The sequence below is a fragment of the Denticeps clupeoides genome, chromosome 13, assembly GCF_900700375.1.
Source record: "Denticeps clupeoides chromosome 13, fDenClu1.1, whole genome shotgun sequence".
Taxonomy (NCBI): domain Eukaryota; kingdom Metazoa; phylum Chordata; class Actinopteri; order Clupeiformes; family Denticipitidae; genus Denticeps; species Denticeps clupeoides.
In genome coordinates this window covers 3,684,664-3,707,445 of record NC_041719.1, presented here as the reverse complement: position 1 = coordinate 3,707,445, position 22,782 = coordinate 3,684,664, and the positions used below count along the sequence as shown (strand labels likewise).

At 46.0% G+C, this 22,782-nt stretch overlaps 3 protein-coding genes across 14 annotated transcripts in view; all 3 read left to right on the top strand.

Moving 5' to 3' along the window:
• actn4 (actinin, alpha 4) overlaps positions 1–2,593 on the top strand; it is a 29,273-nt gene extending 26,680 nt beyond the window's left edge. For 5 of the 9 annotated variants that reach the window (XM_029000210.1, XM_029000212.1, XM_029000207.1 and 2 more), the window contains exons 17-21: positions 59–238; positions 573–719; positions 1,200–1,280; positions 1,953–2,111; positions 2,417–2,593. In XM_029000210.1, the coding sequence (XP_028856043.1) occupies positions 59–238; positions 573–719; positions 1,200–1,280; positions 1,953–2,111; positions 2,417–2,575 (726 nt within the window). In that variant the 3' untranslated portion in view covers positions 2,576–2,593. Of the gene's footprint in view, positions 1–58; positions 239–572; positions 720–1,199; positions 1,281–1,686; positions 1,753–1,952; positions 2,112–2,416 lie in introns of all 9 variants that reach the window. The other 4 variants (XM_029000213.1, XM_029000214.1, XM_029000209.1 and 1 more) reach the window with 2 other exon arrangements.
• Positions 2,594–4,848: 2,255 nt separating this feature from the next.
• On the top strand, positions 4,849–14,571 carry LOC114802295 (SPARC-related modular calcium-binding protein 1-like). Of its 2 annotated transcripts, none has more exons than XM_029001064.1 (12): positions 4,849–4,973; positions 7,682–7,862; positions 7,931–8,046; positions 8,125–8,224; positions 8,627–8,662; positions 8,934–8,993; positions 9,069–9,140; positions 9,243–9,426; positions 9,506–9,594; positions 9,893–9,986; positions 12,158–12,459; positions 13,712–14,571. In XM_029001064.1, exons 1-11 carry the CDS (start codon positions 4,920–4,922, stop codon positions 12,456–12,458), a joined length of 1,287 nt encoding a protein of 428 aa, XP_028856897.1. In that variant the 5' UTR covers positions 4,849–4,919; the 3' UTR covers position 12,459; positions 13,712–14,571. The 2 variants fall into 2 exon arrangements, with proteins under 2 accessions (XP_028856897.1, XP_028856896.1); XM_029001063.1 differs by having other exon boundaries at positions 8,931–8,993.
• Positions 14,572–17,555: 2,984 nt separating this feature from the next.
• slc8a2b (solute carrier family 8 member 2b) overlaps positions 17,556–22,782 on the top strand; it is a 63,089-nt gene continuing 57,862 nt past the window's right edge. For 2 of the 3 annotated variants that reach the window (XM_029000324.1, XM_029000322.1), the window contains exon 1: positions 17,557–17,715. The gene's annotated coding sequence lies outside the window, so the exon portion shown is untranslated. Of the gene's footprint in view, positions 17,716–22,782 lie in introns of all 3 variants that reach the window. The other variant, XM_029000323.1, reaches the window with a different exon arrangement.

Below are 22,782 nucleotides of genomic sequence, written 5' to 3'. Positions count from 1 at the left end.
GGCAAACCAAACTCCTTAAAAGCGCACTGATCTCGACCTTTGAACTTGTATTGTTTAGGAGATTGGCCGGATATCCATCGAGATGAACGGTACCCTGGAAGACCAGCTGACCCACCTGCGTCAGTACGAACAGAGCATCATCGAGTACAAGCCCAACATCGAGAAGCTGGAGGGAGACCACCAGCTCATCCAGGAGGCGCTGATCTTCGACAACAAATACACCCCCTACACCATGGAGGTGGGCCACGCCTTAATACAGTCACTTCCTCTTTATCTGTCTCTGGAATTCTCTTTATGGCCGCTCTCTGCCATATAGTCTTCTCGTGGCTTGTAACTTTTTCTAGTTATACAACCTCTCGGGTTGTATTTCTCATGTTCCTTTTATACTGATACTGTTTACAAGGCACTAATGCACACTGACAACTAGAGTTTAACTCAACGTTCCATATCTAACCAGTAACTGTCCCATTTAGAGCCATCTACATGTCATTTCAGTTCATTTGGGCTTTAATGATCAAACTTGTGTGGAAAGAAATAAAAGATGAGTTCATTTGTCATTGTATGGATTATAGCACCTGCGTGTGGGCTGGGAGCAGCTCCTCACCACCATCGCTCGCACAATCAACGAGATCGAGAACCAGATCCTCACCAGAGATGCCAAGGGCATCAGCCAGGAGCAGCTCCACGAATACCGCACCTCCTTCAACCACTTCGACAAGGTCAGGAGACACGTGCCTCAATGTCACACTGGGCTGCAGTAAATCGGTGAAATTTGACTCCTGTGTAATCATGTCAGTTCCTGGACGTTTTTCTGCACCTCCGGCATTTCATCCCACCTCTCATGTTCAACAACACTACCTCGTCACACAAGCTTAGCAGCATTTCAGATCATTATTTTGGTGCATTTATGCAGTATGACATTTTATTTATGTCCAGTATAGAATGTGTGACAGTTTATTTTTTTGCCTACTGGTGGGATCATGATCCATTGATCGTGTGACTTTGTTTCCCATCAGCCCGCATGCATTGTTTAACATCCCTGTTTGTCTCCCTACAACCTGTTCTCTGCATGCTGTGATGTCACGTGATCACCCGACCACCCATTTTCATCTGTTCTCGTCATTGCGTCATGATTGGTTCATCCCCTTCACCTCCACTCCCCCATGTCCACCGTGATTGGCTGCTGGACACGCACACAGGACCACAGTGGTGTTCTGCAGGCCGAGGAGTTCAAGGCTTGCCTGATCAGCCTGGGATATGACGTCGAGAATGACAAGCAGGTACGGTGTTGGGGGCGGGGCTAGGGCCATTTTCCCGCGGGGTCCCTGCTGCAGACGGCTGTGCCGCCCTGTCTGGACAGGAGCTGGCTGTCTGACTGTTTCTGCAACCCACTCCCAACTCACTGGCTCACGCTCGCTCTGGCTACAGCTCCCTCTGCTGGCCCGCTGGTGTTATCGCTTTTTTTTTTTTCTTTACTCTGCTTTCTTAACTCTGCCTTGTTTTTCCCCTTTTTTCTTTCTCCACTTCCCATCCATAATCCATTTGGCACAATTCATCCTTTTTCTGTTTTTCATATTTTCCTTTCTGCTCAAAACACTTTTACAACCGCCATCCTCCATCAACACCTTTTCTTCCCCCCCCCCGTTACCCTTCCTCCATCTTCATCCCTCGCTCCCTGCATAACAGAAGCGCACAGGGATGATGGACACGGACGATTTCCGCGCGCTGCTGATTTCCACTGGGAACAGCCTGGTACTGCTGCTGCCGTCTAAGCCTGTTTTTCTCTGATCTCCTTCTTGCTTTTATAAGTTTCTCTCTATAACATGCATGCTGTTTTTATTAGTAAAACTATTAATTGTTCAGATTAAGGATCTCTCAGAGTTTGTGGTAAATGTGCTTTGTCCATAAAGCCTTTTTTTGGGTATGGGTTAACCCCTTGCTTCGGTCTCCAGGGCGACGCTGAGTTTACACGCATCATGGGCATTGTTGACCCAAACAACAGTGGTGCGGTCACGTTCCAGGCCTTCATCGACTTCATGTCACGGGAAACCACCGACACAGACACCGCTGACCAGGTCATCGCTTCCTTCAAGATCCTGGCAGGAGACAAGGTAAGCTATTAATAATAATACGAATAAATAGTAATAATACCCATCATTGCATTTACATTTATGCATTGATCAGGCGCCCTTATCCAGAGCGATTTACAATCAGTAGTTACAGGGACAGTCCCCCCCTGGAGACACTCAGGGTTAAGTGTCTTGCTCAGGGACACGATGGTAGTAAGTGGGATTTGAACCTGGGTCTTCTGGTTCATAGGCGAGTGTGTTACCCACCAGGCTACTACCACCCTATTGGCAGCAGTAGCTGAGGTGTTGCTGCTCCCTCTCACCCTGCTTCCTTTTCCTCCTCGCAGAACTACATCACAGCGGAGGAGCTGAGGAGAGAGCTGCCCCCGGACCAGGCCGAGTACTGCATCGCCCGCATGGCACCATACGCCGGGCCCGATGCCATTCCCGGGGCCCTGGACTACATGTCTTTCTCCACCGCCCTCTATGGAGAGAGCGACCTCTAAAGCACACCTGTGGGCTCCGGGGAGGGGAGGGGAGGGGGAAGGGTTTGGGGCGGGGCTAAGGAGGGGGCGGGTCACCACGTTAGGGCAGGGTGAGTTCTTAAAGAGGCTGGCGACACTCAGAGCAGTTTTAGCGCCCCTGTGTGGCAGGCTGTGTGGTAACGGAAGGGAAGAGGGATCAAGTGACTTAAAAAGCTTAATATGTGTTAAAATTTAAAAAAAGAGAAAAGGAACAGCCGCTGACGGTTGAATGTTCTAACAGCAAGTGATCTTCTAACAGCGAGTCTCTAATGTAGAATACTGGGCACGTTAGTAAAGCTAGCTAATGCTCGGCTCCTGGCCGGGCGTGGGTACTAGGACTCCTCTGCGCAAGCCAGACACCCCCTGTCCCTAACAGTGTAGGGCACGAGCTACTCTGTTTTCATGAATCTTATGATTTTTGTCATTATTTTGGGCGGGGTCGGGGTGGTAAGGAAAGGAAGCGTTTGCTGATAGAGGCGCGCAAATCGCGGGAGTGAGAGACGTTTATTGTAGGAGGGAATTCGGACAGAGAGCGACTCAGTGCCCTTTAACCCACTTTGCTGGATAAGTGGAACTCTGATATCTAACCTCGACTTTTGACTTTTTATTCATTTTACTTCCTCCAGCAAACGTGAGTTAACGGGCTCAGTGCTGTACATACTTATTTTTCCAGTACACAGTACATTTAGATAACTTGTGAAAGGATTTATAGGGCTTTTGATTTGAACATTAAAAAAAATTTAAGAAATAAAGTTTCATAAACGTTACAGAAAGAATTGGGAAGAAAACTGCAGTTTCACATCTTCCAGGACACTGCTGATAGGTTTGAGTTTCAGTGAATCTATATAATTTTTTTTTATATATATAAATATATATGACAGTTTAATGCTTAGAAGCCCTGAAGATGCAGTGAAGTGTCGCTCCATCCAAATATTTACAGGCTTTTGTTCTTAAAGGCACAGTAGTATGCCCACATTTTTACCGTCGAAACATGCCCGGCTTGTCGGTGAGGATTAGCCGTCTATGATGGTTTTATGAATGTTGGTAATTGTATGTGTTTGGTTCAGAATGGAGGACTTTTGTTCGTCCTCACTACAGCCGATTGGACGTAGAGCAGAATCAAAATTCCGGAAACGTGCTTGCTAGCGCCCGAAAACCTCCACACAATATGCACTTCCTCCGGAAATAAGGGCAGAGTCTCTGAAAAATACCTGGGTGGGGAGGAGAAGGGCAAACCATTTTAAAGAACATTCCGTAAGAGCTTGCATAAATGGAAAATGTCTGTCGACCAGTCTATGCAATAACGTGTATATCCAACGTCGACTAACTTAAGAAGAGGGAATGAAGATGATCTGTTAAAAAAAAAAAAAAAAATTACATGTAGGAGCAACATGGTTCCCATGGAATGACTTACAATTTGTCATTTTTTCCCCTCTTTTTCTGGTAGGACCGGGGGGTAGAAAAAGGAAAGGGAAAAAAAAACAAAAAAAAACTATTTGGACCAAACGCCTGTATTATTTTTCTGCCAGGTTGAAGAAAAGCATTGAAATTGTGATTTATTTCCTTTTTTTTTTTTTTTTTTTTTTTGTATTCTTTAATAACAGACCTGATCTGCTGTACTGGAAACTGTAAACAAAACTGCAAACAGCTTTCTGTCTCAGAATGATACGTGAATTTCACATGAACACATAAAGTTTCCTTATAAAATATTATTTGTTGTCTTTTTTTTTTTTTTTCTGTGTGCTTTTCCAGTTGCTTTTCCACTTTTAAAACGACACGCCTCCTGTGTTAAGAACTTTTCACTTCTCGCTTTAGCGTTATAACAGCTGGATTTACACAGGGTCCGTCGTCTTTATCCATTTTTGAATATGAATGAATTCAGCGATTAAAAAATGAAAATCTCCCACTTGCTGGTGCAGCTTTGTGAAATTCAAGTGTAGACATCATCACACGCGCGGAAGGTACCAAACATCCAATTTCGCCCACAGTCCGATCTGCTGGGTCCCTTGTACCTTCATATCAAGTAGAATTTCGGCAACTTCCACGCTCAGCTACGCAGTGGCGATTGGTGCATCGCGTGGATGTGGGTGGGTGTGGAGCTTTAAATAAAAGCCTCCGCAGGACCGGGACCTCCGGCCAGTTTTGCAACCTGAGCAGGAGGAGCCGCGTCGTTTCCAGCGTCTGGAGAAATAATAATAATATATTTTTTATATATATATATATATATATATATATATATATATATATATATATTTTTTTTTTTTATCTCCTGCTGCTCTTCGGATGAAGACTTTTGTTGTTGTTTGACGTCACGCCGCGACGCGCCATGCTGACGCTCACCTGCCGCGTGCTGCTCGTCGCCCTGATGTCGCGGTCGCAGGTAACGTCGCTGCGCGGGGATCGAACCGGTCCCGGAGCATGAGGCTAATAAACAAAAATGACGCCAGAACCAGGAATTAAGCAGCTCGTCGTGTTGAAGGAGCGGTGCTGGGGTTGGACGTGAAACGACTGCGACATAAACAAGTGGCCCCTGCGTTTATTACGCCTCTCGTTAAATAAACAACTTTTGACACTTATGTATATGCTGCTTATGTTGCTTAGAAATAATGTATCATTAATACTCAGGGTACTGTATACAGTACAGGCCAAAAGTTTGGACACCTTCTCATTCAAGGTGTTTTTTTTTATTTTCATGACCATTTACGTTGGAAGATTCTCACTGAAGGCATCAAAACTATGAATGAACACATGTGGAGTTATGTACTTAACAAAAAAAAAGGTGAAATAAGTGAAAACATGTTTTATATTCTAGTTTCTTTGCTCTGGTTGCTGCTTTGCACACTCTTGGCATTCTCTCAATAAACTGCAAGAGGTCGTCACCTGAAAAACAGTCTTGAAGGAGTTCCCAGAGGTGTTTAGCACTTGTTGGTCAAGCTTACCCCAAACCATCTGGATTGGGTTCAGGTCCGGTGACTGTGGAGGCCACATGTGTTCATTCATAGTTTTGATGCCTTCAGTGAGAATCTACCAACATAAATGGTCATGAAAATAAAGAAAACACATTGAATGAGAAGGCGTGTCCAAACTTTTGGCCTGTACTGTATATTACACTTAATTGTGAATAACAGAGGTGAAATGTGTATGTCCACTGCCTACGGTCTTTTGGCTCGTGTGACTGTAATCTGCACCCCTGCCATTCTGGTAAAATAGCTGTAATCCAGAACTCCACGCGTGCAATCTGACACACCAAAAACACATGCTGTTGTTGTGTAATTACAGCCGGGCGATCGAGGGCCGGCGGATGTGGCTGCAGCCCGGCCCGAATTCTCCCCTGAGACACCGGACACTGAGCAAACATACCCTGACGGCCCCAAGGAAAATACTCCCTTTCCCCGCTCCCCGCCAGGTGCTGGGCGTGCCCCCCGCCTGCTCTGTGGTCTGCGCGTGCGAACACTGAGCAGTTCATGCGACACGTGTGTGTTAAAAGGTGCACCTGTCTGCTGCGCGTGTGAAGGACAGAGCCCCGTAACACGCGGCTGAAACAGTGCAGGCCCGCCACCGTCCCCAGGCCGGCCATCGAGCGGCTCCAGCGTCATATTTCACCCGCTGAGGCAGCTCGGAGTCGTAAAAATCGGCCCGTTACCAAACACTACGTCCCTGTGCACGCACGGGACAGTCGGAATGTTGGGTAAAGGGACTTGTTCCCGAACCCCCATCGACGGGTCCCTTGGTTTGATCCCTTGGTTTCTCTGGTTGAAGTAAATACTTCGGAGGGGGCTGGACAAAGATGCATGGGGGACGCCGTCCCGGACCGCTGGAGCGCTGGCTGGATGCAAGGTGTCGGCTCGGCGGCATATGTTAGCAATTTGCTGTGGACGTCCGCGCCACGCTCCGAGGGCCCGGCTCATTAGGGACGGACGCACAGTTCTCGCTCCCAAGGACGTTCCTGCTCCAGGGAGCCGGCGGGGAGCACAAGCCTGCCTCTGTGAAGTCACAGACGTCTGGTTTATAGCGCTTCCCACAATGCCAAGGTTCAGCCAGACACTTAAATTTAGATTCCGCACGGAGGTTTTATATATATTTTATATATAGTTTTTTATATATATAGTAAAGTCCAAAAATCCCCTCTTACATTAATATAAATATATTTCTTTTTTTATGTAAGGGGGGATTTTTGGACTTTACTCAAGACACACGCAGTGCTCGGCAGTAACTGATGTCTTGGTCATGCGCCGGAGCCAAATTAAAGACAGTGGTGCTTTCAGTGCCGTAACTTCAGCAGGGAGCCAAAATGCAGACTGGCAGCTTGAACCCGCGCTTCGCCGTGCCTTCTGACAGCGGCGTGGACTTTTTCTAACCCGTCATTTACCTCGATGTGTCCTCAGTGTGATCCAGTATTTGTTTGACATCCCTGCTTTTGGCTGTAGTGAAGTGAGTGGGTTGCCACCCCACCCGTATCAAACGGTACTCACGGGTTCCACAAGATCAGCGTTTCATTTTATTGGTATGTATTCCTGTGATGCCATTAATTTGGCCAGTTTTGGCCTAGCGGGTAATGAAATGGACCCGTAATATGAAGGTTGTCGGTTCGAATCCCAAACCACTGAGGTGCCACTGAGCAAAGCACCATCCCGACTCACTGCTCCTTGGGCGCCTGTCATGGCTGCCCACTGCTCACCAAGGGTGATGGGTTAAATGCAGAGGACAAATTTCACTCTGTGCACCGTGTGCTGTGCTGCTGTGTATCATGTGTGACAATCACTTCACCAAGGGTGATGGTTAAAACCAGAGGACACGTTTCGTTGAGTGCACCGTGTGCTGTGTTGCAGCGTTTCACAAGGACAATCACTTCACTTTCACTCCAACTTAATTTGTTGAACTGCCTCAATAAGATGACATGTTTCCTTCTCTGCAGAAGTTATTCACGGTTTGCAGTAGATTCTAGATGCTCCCGGTTTTGGAGCATCGAAAAAGTGGTCCAAGGCGCATGAATAAAATAAAAAATAAAAAAACCCACGTATGGTCTTGTGTGGCTGCAGTGACCCTGCTGAGCCCCATCAAGGTGCTTAGTTGTCGCTTGTTTCCCAGCCCCTGCAGTCGCTCATCGCAGAAAACGAGTGGCCGCAGAAGTGCTTGCCGGGCTGCTCCAGGGGACACCCCCGCTCGGTGTGCGGCAGTAACGGCCGTCTGTACAAGTCCTCGTGCGCCTTCCAGAGAGCCCAGTGCGTCAACCCGCAGCTGAGGGCCGTCCCACGATCCGGCTGCACGGGTCGGTATCACAGCCGCGGCGACGCCTCTCAGAAGGCCGGGGCCTTTATTAACTGCTGATCTTTTCAGATCCACTGAAGTCCAAATGCCAGTCGGCACGCTCCCAGGCATTAGAGTCCCGGGCTCTGAGTGACACGGTTGCGGTTTTTGTCCCAGAATGCAATGCTGATGGGAGCTTCTTGCAGGTATCGCACTTTTTATCCATCTCAGACATTTGGCAGAAACGTCCGAGGGCTTTATTTAATTTTTTTTTTGTCATTTAGGTGCAGTGCCACAACCAAACGGGCTACTGCTGGTGCTCCACTCCAGATGGGAAACCTGTTAGCAGAACAACGGTCATGGATTTCAGACCCAACTGCACCGGTGAGCCAAGTCCCTTGAAAGCTGAACGAATGGTCAAAGAATTCCGACTGAGCCTCATGCAAGCGAGTGTAAAAGGCCCGAGCAACTAAAACAGGATCTAATCTCCCATTGGTCCTGACTTTCCTTTTCAGATGACTCTTTTAATCAGTCCCTATGGGCAAGATCATCTGATTAATAAGTAAATGTCCTGTTGATGATGATTGCCATCTTTAAATTAGAAATTGGTTTTTAATCTTGTATGTTAAAGTAATTAATTTAGCTGGGCCACTTATACATCACTCATTCGTCACCACTTATTCATTACCATCAATCAGCATTAGTGAAAAATGTAATCATTTGCTAGAAATATGTCAGTGTTACGTTATTTTTTTCTTAACCTCTGTGTTTTAATGTACGTCGAAGGTCATCTTCCACAGGAAGCAGAACAGAGGAGAAGAGGTGAGACGTCTTCACCATACAAAATAAAAAAAAAAAAGAGACTACGTTAGAGGGGCCGCTATGCTGTGAAATTATTATCAGATATAATCTCTGCTCCAGAAGAGCCATTAACAACGTAATAAGGTGGAAAAAAGATCCGTCATCACAGTGATGATATTGTGAGATGTCACTCAGAATGCCAGCTTGGTAGCGGTGTGCTGTCCTTCCGCTAGAAACCTCTAGGGCACAGTTTGTCACATTTGGAAACTGATTTGATTTCGTTTCACAGAAGACCGTGGCCACTGGCGGCCAACGTCTGAGCCCCAAAGGCCAAACCGAGCACCTGCAGCAGGTAATGAGCGAGCGACCTGAGTTCTGACTGTGATGTAGGAATTCCGGCGTTTTTCATGTCAATTTTTAAATGTAGGAATCACCGCCCCGCCTTTCTGGGTGACCATTCAGCAGAATTCCGAACCGAAGAAGAATCGATCTGTTAAAAGTCAGTAAACGTTAACATTCCCCACGAACCAGCACATGTTGTAATAAAGCATAATAAAGCATAATAAAGCACCAACAGGCAGTAACTCCTCTGTCGGTCCAGACTCTCCCCGGACGTGTGAACGGGAGAGAGCCACTCTGCTGGCCCAGAGGTGGCAGGAAGACACCTTTGTCCCAGAGTGCACTGCAGACGGCCGCTACAACCCGGTTCAGTGCCTCATTGGCACCGGCTACTGCTGGTGTGTGAGAACAGACACCGGCCGGCCGCTGCCTGGAACGTCCAAGCGGTAACGCGGGTTTTCGGAAGGGGTGACCTCACCGCTGTCCCCACCACTCCCAGCAGGTGACACGTCTCTGTTTTTGTAGGAACAAGCTGCCCGACTGTAGCCCGGAACAGCCACGCGTCGGTCAGCCCAGTCAGAGCAGCAACACCTACAGGGACCGACCCCTTCCTGGTCAGCACACAGTACAGTTTATTCCTCTTTTCTCCGTGCGTGTGTGCGTGTGAGTGAGGGTGTGTGAACACTTTTTACTCGCCCACTGCCACCCAAACATTCTCATAATTCGTTACAAAAGCAAACACCCACCGATGTTGGGAATTCTTGGTTCCCCATGGTTATGGGGGGTTTTGCCCCCCAGTTAAATCTCATAAAGCGTTTATGTGCTTGCTAAGGCTCAGGTTAGGGTTGTATAAAATATGTATGTGACACATTTATGACATAAGAACATGTTGGTGTGTGTGTGTGTGGACAGGGTGCCCAGGCGCTCGTAAGGTACAGTTTCTACAGAGTCTCTTGAGAGCTCTGCAGCTGGAGGCTCAGCACGTGGCCAAGCAGACTGAGGGGAGGTCAGTATAAAGTTTCTCCCATTGTTTACCGGCTGTACTCACTGCCCTCTCGCTCAGATCAGCTCAGTGAACAGACTAATCAAACTGTAACTACCCCATCCAAATAATCAGAGAAACAAGGAATTCACAGGAATTCTATGTTTAACTTAACTGGTTTCATTTGATTATACAGTCAATTTTGAGTAAGGTACAAAATTTGAACTATTCGACATAATATAATATGGGACTTTTCTGAAATATAATATGTTTATTAATATTATTTACATATATTTACATTTTTGCTTTGATCTACCTCAGCCTTTAATAAACTATTTTTTTATTCAGTTGTCTATGGGCCACTTACAAGCTTGCTAGTCATCTGTATCTTGGAGAGAAGGAACTACTTTCTCATTCTCCTGTCAATAAATCATAAGACCATGTGCCGTGCAGGTAACTGCTTCGGGCCCCGATCTCAGAGCGAGCCCCTGAGCTGATTTTATTCTACTCCAACTGTTGCTCTGCAGCCATCCACACATCCAAATATATTTTATTCTGAAAAACATTAAAGCAGAAGGGAACAACTTTTGTGTCTTCACTGATGCTCCTGAATAAGGTGGCCATCTACAAATTGCTGCAAACTAGGCAAAACATTTACAAACGCACCAAATTATCTATTTTTATATATCATTTCCTCATTAATGTAATCAGGTGGTATCAAACAAATGATATCTGCCTGGGGTATCCAAAGTGCCACAAAATGGTCCTGCAAACATATAATTTATTCATATTATAGTTGCCATAATTCTGAAGGGTGAACACATGGCACAAAGAAAATTTGGCCCTATTAGTTCATTTGCAGTATAGTAATTGGGAATGACTAAATTGGACTCTATTGGTCAGTAACACCATTTTTCATTAACTCACCACAGTATCAAATTTGAGCTTAATTCGGATCAGAGTTTTCTGTCCCGACACGTTGTCCCCTGCTCTGCCATGCACAGATTTCTTGTAAATTGGCTCGTTTTTGCCCAGCCTGTCCCAGTTATTCTGTTGTATTTGCTGTGGGCTCGGTGCCTGCCCATTACATCTCACAATGCACTGATCAGTGCTGTGGGTCCAGGCACAAATCCAGAAGACTCAGCTTTATCTGCACAACAAACTTATTTTTGAATCCCTCCTTCTGGCCAATCATCAATGCAGATGGCTTCCCAGCATCCAAAATATGGATGGTGTGTCACTGGGAAATTGTCGGCAGGGAGGATGGTAATGAAGATTTACACTGTTTCTACTGCAGCTGCACCTCATGTCAGCAACATGCCTTGATGTCTGCAGGGGTTTTGCTTTTTTGCCATGACATTTTTTGCAATGTTTTCATCTGCTCTTTGAGTTTACATAGTGGCACAGCATGCCACAAAGGACCTGGAATCTAACTGCAGGTGTCAGACAACATAAACTTTAATAAAAAGCACAAGCAAAGGGCCCTTATATAGGCAAGAACAAAGAAAATATGTAAGTACTCTAACCATGGGATTAAGACAAGGGGATGCCAAAGCAAACACAACAGACCTCAGCATAAAGGGAAGGAAAGTAAAAACAGGACAATTGAGATCACCAATGACAAATCAAAGGGTGGTTCAAAAGCATCTGCGAGAAAGGGTGGCCTCTAGTGGCCAAGGCCAGTTATGGCTGGTAGACGCCAACTATGGTTTTGTAACAATAAAACAATGAAGTGATTAACTGATTTAGCATATATAGTTCAACAAAAGTCTCAACAAATAACAAATTGATTATAGAATTTCTGAAAGGTATGATCTATTCCATGCTATCAGGGTTCATTCATGCATCATCAGGCAAGTGCCCTATAGGTGTATAATTCTATCTCTTCTTTTTCCATATGCAGTGAAGGTTTATGAAACAGGAAATGGGAAATACAACAATTCTCATCTTTACTTTACTTTACTTTACTTTATTTTGCCGACGCTTTTATCCAAAGCGACTTCTCGTTCGATCTATATAGATTTGAGTTTACAAAAACTAAGAGCCCTGATAAGGCCTAACTTGTCAGCAAAGAGCATGCTCGCAGATTGTTAAGTGCTAGACGACCCACCCACATCTCTGGCTTATGTGGCTGTCTTGGATGATTTGGATCAATATTTGTATTCCTGTGATATCAATGCTGCTCTCTATTGCAGGACCAGATTAGCGGTACCTGGGTCTGAATCTACTCCTGCTTTCCCACCTTCTCCTTCTCCTGCTGCTGACTCAGAGTCGTCCGAGCCACAAGAACCACAGGTTGTTCTCCGCTGGCACTTCCAACGTCTAGACAGAGACCACAACGGTGTCCTCAGCGAGCGTGAGGCACGCCCGCTTCGGCTCTACCTGCGGCAGTCACTGCGACCACGACGCTGTGCCAAAAAGTTTGCCCAGTACTGCGACCAGGACCACGACCGGATGCTCAGCCTGAATGAGCTTAGTGTCTGTCTGGGGGTGTGAGGTGAGTCCTTCATCCAGAAGATGTGACACAAAGTCATCCAATACATTTACATGACCTTCATACCTGTGTAACTAGACTTAAAGAATGACCATAACCATAATGGAGAAGTTATGCTTATGTGTATTTAACCCAGTGGTCTTTAATCATCGCATGAAGATGGGAAGGGACTCAGCCATTCTGATGGTAACTGGAAGTTGGTTCCACCGCTGAGTAGCCCGAGCTGAGAATAGTCTTGATGCGTGTCTTGGTTTATTGATGAAGAGAAGCGAAAAGTGCGTGATGCTGCAAGAGGACCAGAATTGATTTGCTGATTTAATAGTGCCAAGAGATAGGAAGGAGTGGGTGCGTTCATCGCCTTGAAGGCAAGATTTATCGTGGAGCCACTGCAGGCGTAGTGCGTGAACATTTTTAAGAAATTTTGTGTGTATTAGTACAACGTAAAATTCTGTTTTGTTAAGTAGAAACTGTTCTGTTGTATGATGTATGTCCAAACAATAACAAAGTGGCATCCAAGACCCACCCACAAGTACATTAAGGTCCACTTTATTGCAAAGCTGAATGGATCCATAAACAGAACATTTTGTACAGGCCAGGAACTTCAAACTGTTCCAGACTTTAGACCAATGTACTGTCCAGCATGTTCCACTGGAGAACCATTTTAACTAAGATGATCCATTTAATCTTGTCCTGTAGCTCTGTCTTCTCGTGTGTGTCCTTCACTTGTCTCTCTTGAGTCTGCCCTCCCCACTTCATCGTTTTTTTTTAGAAGAGCTAGCGTGAGGCAGGGTTTAAAAGCGGCTCTTGTGTCTCGTGAAGGTTAACTCCAGTTCTCCTGAGAGCTGCTTGTCTTGGCTTGGTGACAGACCAATTAAAATGTGTCCGCGTGTTTACGTACGCTGAAATTTCGGAGTGAGCCCCGAGCGAAATTTGCCCCGGCGATCGGTGATCAGTCCGCCCCCTCACACTAATTACTCAGTCTGGCTGGAGAGAAGATGACAGGAGTGCCGGGTTGAACAGCCTGGAACGAGAGATGGTGTAATGAAGGAACCCAAACACACTCCACCTGCTTCCACAGGCCGCCGTGTCTGCCGTCTTACACACACAAGTGACCATTAGTGAGGATAAACAGTCAAATTGCTTCAGTCCAGGGGGAGCGGGGAGATGCCAAGAGCTGCACATGTGATGCTGGATTGTGACTGAAGGGTATTTTGTACTCATACTAGCTGTCTGTCTTTGTCTGTCCAACCACCAGAACCTGCTGGAAGCCACAAGATTCCTGCCAACTCTTTATTCGTCTCTCACAGCAGTTGAAGTGCACTCTGAAAAAATGTATATGCACACACACGCACACACACATACGCACATACACAAATGTATGTATTTGCATGGAAATTGTAGTCTTATAATGTATATGTGTTATTTAAGCTGTCTGTGTTTGAACACTGTATTGTATAATCAGCAATTAGTTGACCCAGTTCCTGTAGGGTACATTTATTTCTTTTAATGCACCTGATTCAACATCTCTACTTGTTATCGCCCAAGTGAGTTGAATTAGTTGAATTAGATGTGGCTGAAAACGGAAAGAAGAAGGACTGGCTTTACGCATTTTAATTTGCAGTGCATTATTATTGTAATAATCAATATCAACAATTTGTAATAACAACTGTACAATGTACATTCTGGCAGTTGCTGCAAGTGAACAAAATGATAGTACACTTATTGTTGAAAAATACACTGCCATGTCCTGGGTGCTGGTGCCCCCTGGTGGAGGGCAACTCAGACTTGAAATGCATGGGCTGAGAAGGGTCGACCCTCTTGTGTTTTCAGGTTTCAACCTATGCCAAGGTGCCAGCTTGCAAGTGACAGTGGTCCCTTTTCACATTGCAGCCCTCAAGGGATGGAGCTTAGAAAGCTTGGAACACATTTATCACCTTTCATCACTTTTTTCAATTACTTTTGCTTTTGACTGTATTGGCTGTGATTTGATTTGTGTTGAAATTACCTCGAGCTTTCTGCTTCTGAACCCTTTTTGACAAAAACAACCTTCCTGTGACCCCTCTGTATAAATCTCCTTTTACAGCCCATGAATAAAAATATATTTTTGAATGAGTGCTCATTTGCCCGCAAGTCTCTTGCGTCAGACACGTTGCAGTATCATTGCTTTTTAGTTCAGATTAATTCATCATACCCTGAGTGACCCCCATCTTCACATCACATCAGATGGACGGTCTGCTTCACATGTCCTCATCTGGCCCTTCACCCTCTATCTTCACACAGAAACTGCTGTGACCTGGAATAGCGTTTAGAGTTCTGTGTTTATTTTGTTTTATTATTCCTTTGTGCAGATATGGTTGTTCCAGAATAAAAATGTTGGTTTAATTACTGCAGCTGAATGTGGAATACACAAACCAGAGGTCTTTATGTTTTTCAGAAATCGTTATATAAATCGTACATAAATCATTATGTATATTTTGTCGTGTTAATCTTTCACCTTTAGGGGGAGCTATATATGAGACCTTGAGTCAATTTGTGTGTGAGTGTGTTCAGAATATGTACAATGTTTCATTTATAATAAAATAATTACAATGTCTCGTTCATCCTAATTGGCTCAGATGAGAAATGTACACACCCCCCCCCCATTTGTTGATTGTTATCACTCAACAAGACAAATGAGGCGAGCGGCTAAATTATCCACTCCTCTGCATAATGAAATTTATCACATATATATTGTTTTTCTGATCTTGGAATAATTCGTTTGACTGAATGTTTCTTAAATAATGTAATTAATAATACATTTGTCATTGGAAAATATATATTATTGGCAAGTGTAAACACAATAGCAACAACTAGGTTAGCCAGGCTGTACACAAGACGGAAAGAAATTACATTCATAATCAAATCTGGCAACTATGACACCTGATGTGGGCAGGAGGTGAAAGGTCAGCTCTTGAGACCCTGACACGGACCAGATTAGGATGTTAGATGGCTGGCTCAGAGCACCTCCACAGCTGCGGGTCATGTGAGGCTTTCCCAGCATGCAATGCAGACTCACTGACTTGTGTAAAGAGGGAAGTGCTGACCTTTACAGAAGACGTTATTTTATTTTATTTATTTTCTTCTGCTGTCCTCCTCTGTTAGCACCGTAGAGCGTGAGGGTTTAAGTGCTTTAATGGCTGTAATGATGTTATTAATTCTCATTTTACACGCCCGAGACACTTACACTGACACTCCCATGTCCATTCATCCCTTTCTTTCTTGTCCATCTCACTTGACCTCCATTTCGTCTTCTCCGCCTGCCTCATTTTATGAATGCATTGACAGGAAGTGCTTGGGCGACTGCACATGGCCTCAGACAGTTCCTTCTGCTTGGTTTAGATTTTTGCAATGGCGGTCAGACGTTTGCTCACGACTGACAGCTGATTGATGGCGAATCTGACGGGTATCCTGGTCATTTTGTTCCTTCATTTCACTGCTGCAGGTGGCTAGAACAGATTTAATTTCGGATTTGAGCGAGACATGGGCCGGACTGTAGATTAGCGTCTCTTGCACCAGCATCCTGATCTGTAAACATTACATGTCTTCCAGTTAGGAATAAGTAAATGCTGCTGCCTGATGACTATTCATCTTCGGCGCACAGGGTATGCGCATATTATCATCAGATGCAATCACTGGTGTGTGGCATTTAAATGAAAGTGGAAGCCAGGCATGGGTGGGCACCCAGAGACATACTGAAGCAAATTGCCATTAACTGAACACACTCAGTATCCACATGTAAAAAAAAAAAACCAAAAAAAAAACGCATGCGCCAAATTGCTGTGGCAGCTTATCTGCCACACTGTGTGCTGACAGGCGCCATATAATTCTAATTTATATATTTGTAATTCATTTTAAGTGGGATAGTCTGTCTTCACAAAATGGGGGAACAAGAAGCACAGTGGAAGATCGGCCTGTCTCTCCTGCTCATTTGTGCTCTGGCTCACGCCAAATGAATGAAAATGTTTGAGTGGATGAGGGGTGTGGAGTAATATGCAGAGCTGCTTTTCACCAGCCTCGACTGTGCAACAGAGAAGTAACAATGCAAAAGCAACCTTTGCGGTCGCCATTTTTACGTGGCATGAAGACAAATGAATTTGAAAGGTGATGGTTAGTAAGGCACATTACAAACATCAGACACAAGCATGAACAGTAAGACCAATGACTGTGATGTGGCATTTAATTGCAAATATAACACACTCGCCTGTGAACCAGAAGACCCAGGTTCAAATCCCACGTACTACCATTGTGTCCCTGAGCAAGACACTTAACCCTGAGTGTCTCCAGGGGGGGACTGTCCCTGTAACTACTGATTGTAAGTCACTCTGGATAAGGGCGTCTGGTAAATGCTGTAAATGTAAATGTAAATGAAACTGATATTTCCAGTGGCATTAATCTGCGTTTGCTGATGTCAAACCATTTCAAGATTCAATGGGTTTATTGTCAATACAACAGTATACACAGCAGAGTCTTCAAATGCTGTTTCACATAGTGTATTTATAAAAAATATAAAAAGATAACACATTTTTTAAGTGAATGCATTATGGTGGGTCTGTGTGAAACAGCTGTATACTGATCAGTATTCAACACAATACCGGTGGAAAGAAGAATGCAGACTCACAGACCCTAACCATGAACATACAAGCAGAACTATAAGCCATGAGAGGGGTTCTAAGAAAAGCAATAAGCCTATAAAACAGTTTATACTGTGGGCTAAATAATCTAAACTTGTGATCGCATTGAAAGTCGCCTGTTGCTGAAAAGCTAATCTTTTGAATTTTTTAACATCTTCTTGATCAGTTCACCTAAAGGGTCTTCCGTTTCTCAGCAGTGCGGCATCATTTAATAGCACGATTGAATTCGTTGTAAAAGTAAGATTTGTATAGAGTGTAATTTCCTGTTCCATTTTTATGGTTCCACCCTGACAATGAAATAAGTGGCCAATTGAAGTGTGGTCTGCTCGGAAGATCAACTTTATTCTAATAAAAGCGAGGGAGGCTCCCGCTGACGCTCCTTCCAACAGTCGCCAGTCCGAAACGACTCGTTCTTCGAAAAGAGCCGAATCCGTAAAAGAGCCGACTCGGGACGGACCGTTCGCACTCGCTCGGCGGGAGCTGGCGAGCGGGCAGTCTGAGCCGAAGCGGTCAGAGGAAGGAGAGGAGCCCGGACGCCGACACCCTCACCGAAATGTCTCGTTTACGGCTCTGAACACCCCGACGGAAGGTGAGTGTGTGTGGACACGGCACTTTCGCCCCCGGGAACGATTTCTCCGCGAGTTTCTGCATTCGAACCCATGAAGGTCCTGTCAGCAAAACCATGCGTCCTGGTGGCACCGCTCTGTTTCGGGCGCCTGGAATGTCGAACAAACGTTATTTAAACGTTTTTGTCAACTGACATGTATACATTTTTCTCTTGCAACAGAATGTATATAACAATGTATTTGAATTAATTCCGCCTTAAGTTTTAAGTGCCACTGTAACCGTGCTGTGCTGCAAATGTCGTCGCTTCTGTGACATTCCTGCTCGTGTTTGGTTGAGATTTATTATCTTCAGCTGATTATCAGCGATGCTGTTCGTGTATATTTTACTCTGGTGCATGTATCCTTAATGTAATAATGTGCAGCGTGAAGGGACTGCTTATTACGGCAACGAAGGAATAACGCCGGCATCGTAATAACGCCGTCTAGAACACTAAAACGGCTTTATCGCCGCATAGATCGTGCACGGTGTCATGCCACGACCCCGAAATGCACCGAATAGCGCATCTTTCACAAACTGCAATTAAGGTGCACGCCAAGTGGCAAACAACCCCGGACTTATAAATGAACCCCGATCAAATTTACGAACAGTCCGACCAACGCCACGAAACTAGACGGTCGGACGTTAAACACGATGAAGGAGCGTGTTATGTAAAGGCAGAATACGCGGACGAGGGCTCCGGGACGGCGCGCGCGAGCGAGCGAGCGTGCGTGCGTGCGTGCGCGGCCGCGGCGGGGTTTCCAGTTTTCCCTGCGTGTGGGGTTTCCCCGCCCCCTCCTCTCCCCACCAGGTCCTCCTCATCCTCCTCCTCCTCCTCCTCCTCCTCGCCATCCTCTGTTCTCCTTCCTTTCCAGGCTCCTCGGCTCTTAAATCAGGAGGACGGCTGGTTTTTTTTTTACTAGCCTCAGCGTTCTGCGCTCCCGTGCCACTCCCTCTCTCCTCCGCCGTCCTCCTCGCCCTGTTTTCCTCTGCCCCCCCCCCCCCCCCCCCCCCCCCCCTCCATCTTCTCCTCTGCTTTCCTCTTCGTTGAGCTCTGAGTGAGCACCGACACTGGGATGTACGTGAGAGTTTAGGTCTGGAGAGGGAATCTGGGTGTGGCCATTTTCAAATGGGCCAGTGGCATCACAATGGACACGTACTTTTCGTCACCAACCCTGCACTGACACCACTTGCAGGCTCACTCTTCCCCTGGAAGGGGGTCCCTCTCTATATCGCCCCTTCCCAACGTTTCTTCCTTTCTTTTTTCTCTCTCCTAGAGTTTTTTTTGTGGAGTTTTTCCTGGTGTGCAGAAGGGTCGAGTGTAGGGGGGGTGTCAACTGTAGGGTCTGTCAAAGCCCATTGAGACGTATGTGATTTTGGGCTATATAGGAAATAAATGTTGTTGTTGCTGTGTGAATCTAGGAACATTTCTGCACGTCGCTCTGCTCGCTGCTCACACATGAACTTCTCTTTTTGAGTTTGTGCTGTGTGTGTCCACCACAGAGAGGTTACCGATCGTTAAATTCTTTAGCGTCCGTCTCTCCCTTTACACTTTTACGCTCCCTGAACACTTCCTGTGCATTAACCGCGGCTCCAGGAACAGCTTCCGCCGGCCATTACAAAAATCCATTAATGTCAAAACACGTTAACTGACCTTAAACCAGCGGTTGACCTACACTGGACCGGGACCTCCTCCACCACCACGTCGTCCGTCTCGCCACTCGACTAGGTGTGAACCGGTCACCATCGGAGTTTTCTCAAGCGCACTTCAATCATCGACCAGTCGCATGGCAATTTTATAAAATAAAGAAAACGTCCGCCGATAGCTCATCTGCACTTTTTCTTCGAGAGTTCATACATGGCTCATAACCACTGCCCTGGTGGCCTAGCGGTTAAGGAAGCGACCCCGTAATCAGAACGTTGCCGTTCCAAATCCCGATCCGCCAAGGTGCCCCTGAGGTGCCACTGAGCAAAGCACCGTCCCCACACACTGCTCCCCGGGCGCCTGTCATGGCTGCCCGCTGCTCACTCAGGGTGATGGGTTAAATGCAGAGGACAAATTTCACTGTGTGCACCGTGTGCTGTGCTGCTGTGTATCCCATGTGACAATCACTTCACTTTGTTGTACTTTGTTGTATCCAGCATATGTAGCAATCGTCTGTCAAATTTCTTCAGTAAAATATTATCATCAGTCAGTGATGATCAGTGTGATAAGTGCGCGTGGATGTGTAACACACACCCATGTAAAGTACCGTGCAAAAGTGTTCACCACCAACACAACCCAGTGAAAGCAAAACCACTAAGAATGCGAGCAACCATGTCTAACACTGATCAAATATTGATCTACTTAAAGCGTTTATTGCGGAATTTCCTTTTTTTTTGGGAAATAAAGCGTGTACAGAAGGAGACTCTGTTCTCCTGTTGCTCTCCGAGCAGCAACACAATATTATTCTCCATCTGTAGACTTGCTTGTAGGAGATCGTTCATTATTTTACAGAGTTGGGAGTCGGCTCCGAACACCCAGTGCCTCTAGAACATCTCTACGCATCAACATCAACATCATTGCCGCTTTCACTTTTTAATAAGTATTATTTGCGTGTGTTACACATTTAAATAGGGTCTTCCTATTTGGTTTCACTAAGATAAGATAAGATCAAGTGGGTTAGTCCCACAAGTGGGAAATTGCAAATGTCACGGCAGAAAGTGTAAAGTGAAGTGATTGTCACTTGCACAGCACACGGTGCACACAGTGAAATGTGTCCTCTGTATTTAACCCATCACCCTTGGTGAGCAGCGGGCAGCCATGACAGGCGCCCGGGGAGCAGTGTGTGGGGACGGTGCTTTGCTCAGTGGCACCTCAGTGGCACCTTGGCGGATCGGGATTCGAACCGGCAACCTTCTGATTACGGGGCCGCTTCCTTAAACGCTAGGCCACCACTGTCCCAGTAAAGTGGATAGAAACAGAGGTAATAGCAGCAAAAAAATAAATCTGTATATGTATATATATATACAAACTACTGACTAAAGCCTTTGCCCAGTGCTGTGTGCAGACACGCTGGTTTACTCTGGAACCATCTCTGACTGTAATCCTTGTAGGATTTTCCAAAAGAGGAACTCTCAAATCCCCTTCAGACATTTCCAACATTTTAATGTCCATTACTGGAGTCCTGTGGGCTTTTTGTCGGTTAGCGCCTGACATTATTGAGCCATGTGGCTCATGTGGTTATGTTCAAAATCAAGGCGAATGCGAGGCATTAAGTGAGTCTGTAGGCTGACGGATTTCGAGTTTTCCTCGTCTGCACACTCATTATTTCTGATGCCGACTGTCGATACCCACCATCTCTCTTTCCATGTCTCTGCCCCGCGCGCACGTGGTGCAGGATCCCTCAGCTCGCACCACAGCACACGAGCGTCGGGAACACGATGGCCGAACGCGGACGCCACACACGCCCAGTTCCCAACTGCTCCCGCCTACTCACCGATTGGCCGGCCTCCATACGCAGCGGGAGCAGCTGTCATCCGGTTGGCCGCTTCATCTGCTGTCACAGCAGGTGCCGAGTGGTCCGCTGCGACCGCCCCCTTCGTCCACCAGGAGCTCAGGATTCTGTAATCTGGACCAGGAGAGCGACTGGCTTCTGGAATCGGCTCCCAATTAAGTAATAATACAACAGTGGGAGTGCAGATCAGCATGCCAGTGGCACGATCTTGAGTGCATGGCAGCTTAACCACTCAAAACCCTTCACCAATCCACCATAATAGTACAGTATCTGTATTAAATCTAATGTAATACCATCACTAGAAAAAAATGAATTTTTACATTTTTGGTAGGATTCTTGTTGGTAGGCGATCAGAGTTATTATTTGGCCAATTGCACTAAAGACCTGAGAGTGTCATGTCTCAGGATTCCATTCGTTTATTTTTTTGTGGACACCCAGGGTGACACCCTTCTGTGCATAATTAATATTTGCAGCAGTCAGCCAACATTATGACCACTGGCAGGTGAAGAACAGTTACAGTGGAGTCGGAACACCTCCGAGACTGCAGCTCGTGCGGCCTGGCCCAGGAAAGGAAAACCTACAAACTGACCACAGGGTCATAATCGGCAAATTCTCATTGATGCTCATGGGGTGAAGAGGCGGACCCACATTGTCGGTTCAAGTTCAAGCTGGTTCTGGTGGAATGGTGCAAAGTCATAGTGTTATGGCTGATTGGTTTATACATGTGCATGAATTCATGAAACAAAGTGAAAGCTTACCAAGGATAACAAGGTTGTAAAATATACAGTACAGACCAAAAGTTTGGACACACCTTCTCATTGTGGGGCAGTGGTGGCCCCATAATCCTTATCCCGATCCGCCAAGTTGCCACTGAGGTGCCACTTAGCAAAGCACAGTCTCCACACACTGCTCCCCGGGCGCCTGTCATGGCTGCCCACTGCTCACCAAGGGTGAGGGGTTAAATGCAGAGGACAAATTTCACTGTGTGCACCGTGTGCTGTGCTGCTGTGTATCACAAGTGGCAATCACTTCACTTTATCACTTATCACTCCACATGTGTTCATTCATAGTTTTGATGCCTTCAGAGAGAATCTACCAACGTAAATGGTCATGAAAATAAAGAAAACACATCGAATGAGAAGGTGTGTCCAAACTTTTGGCCTGTACTGTATATTACATTTATTTTTCCTTGCTGTAAAGAGCATTAATGTGCTTTTTTTTAGCATCTCCTATGACGAATGAGGATTGTGCTGCACATCCTGACCCCAGACTGCCGTTTCAGTTGCCTGGTCACGGTCATTGGGGGGCGCTGTCATTGTTGGCATGAGCAGAGAAATCTGCTTTCTGGCTTGTGCATGTGTTTTTCCAGCGTTTTTGTTCCTGGGTCAGCCTCTCAGCTCGCAGCTTTGTCCGGGCGCCGCTGTCTCTGACCAAGCAGTTTTTTTTTTTGGAATCTGGTGATTGTGGCGATGTCCCGCCCTGCTCTCCTGTGACTCTGGGCGAGGAGATGGTGCCTGCGTGCAGGGAGGAGGCTCGGTGGCTGGGAGGCAGAGCTC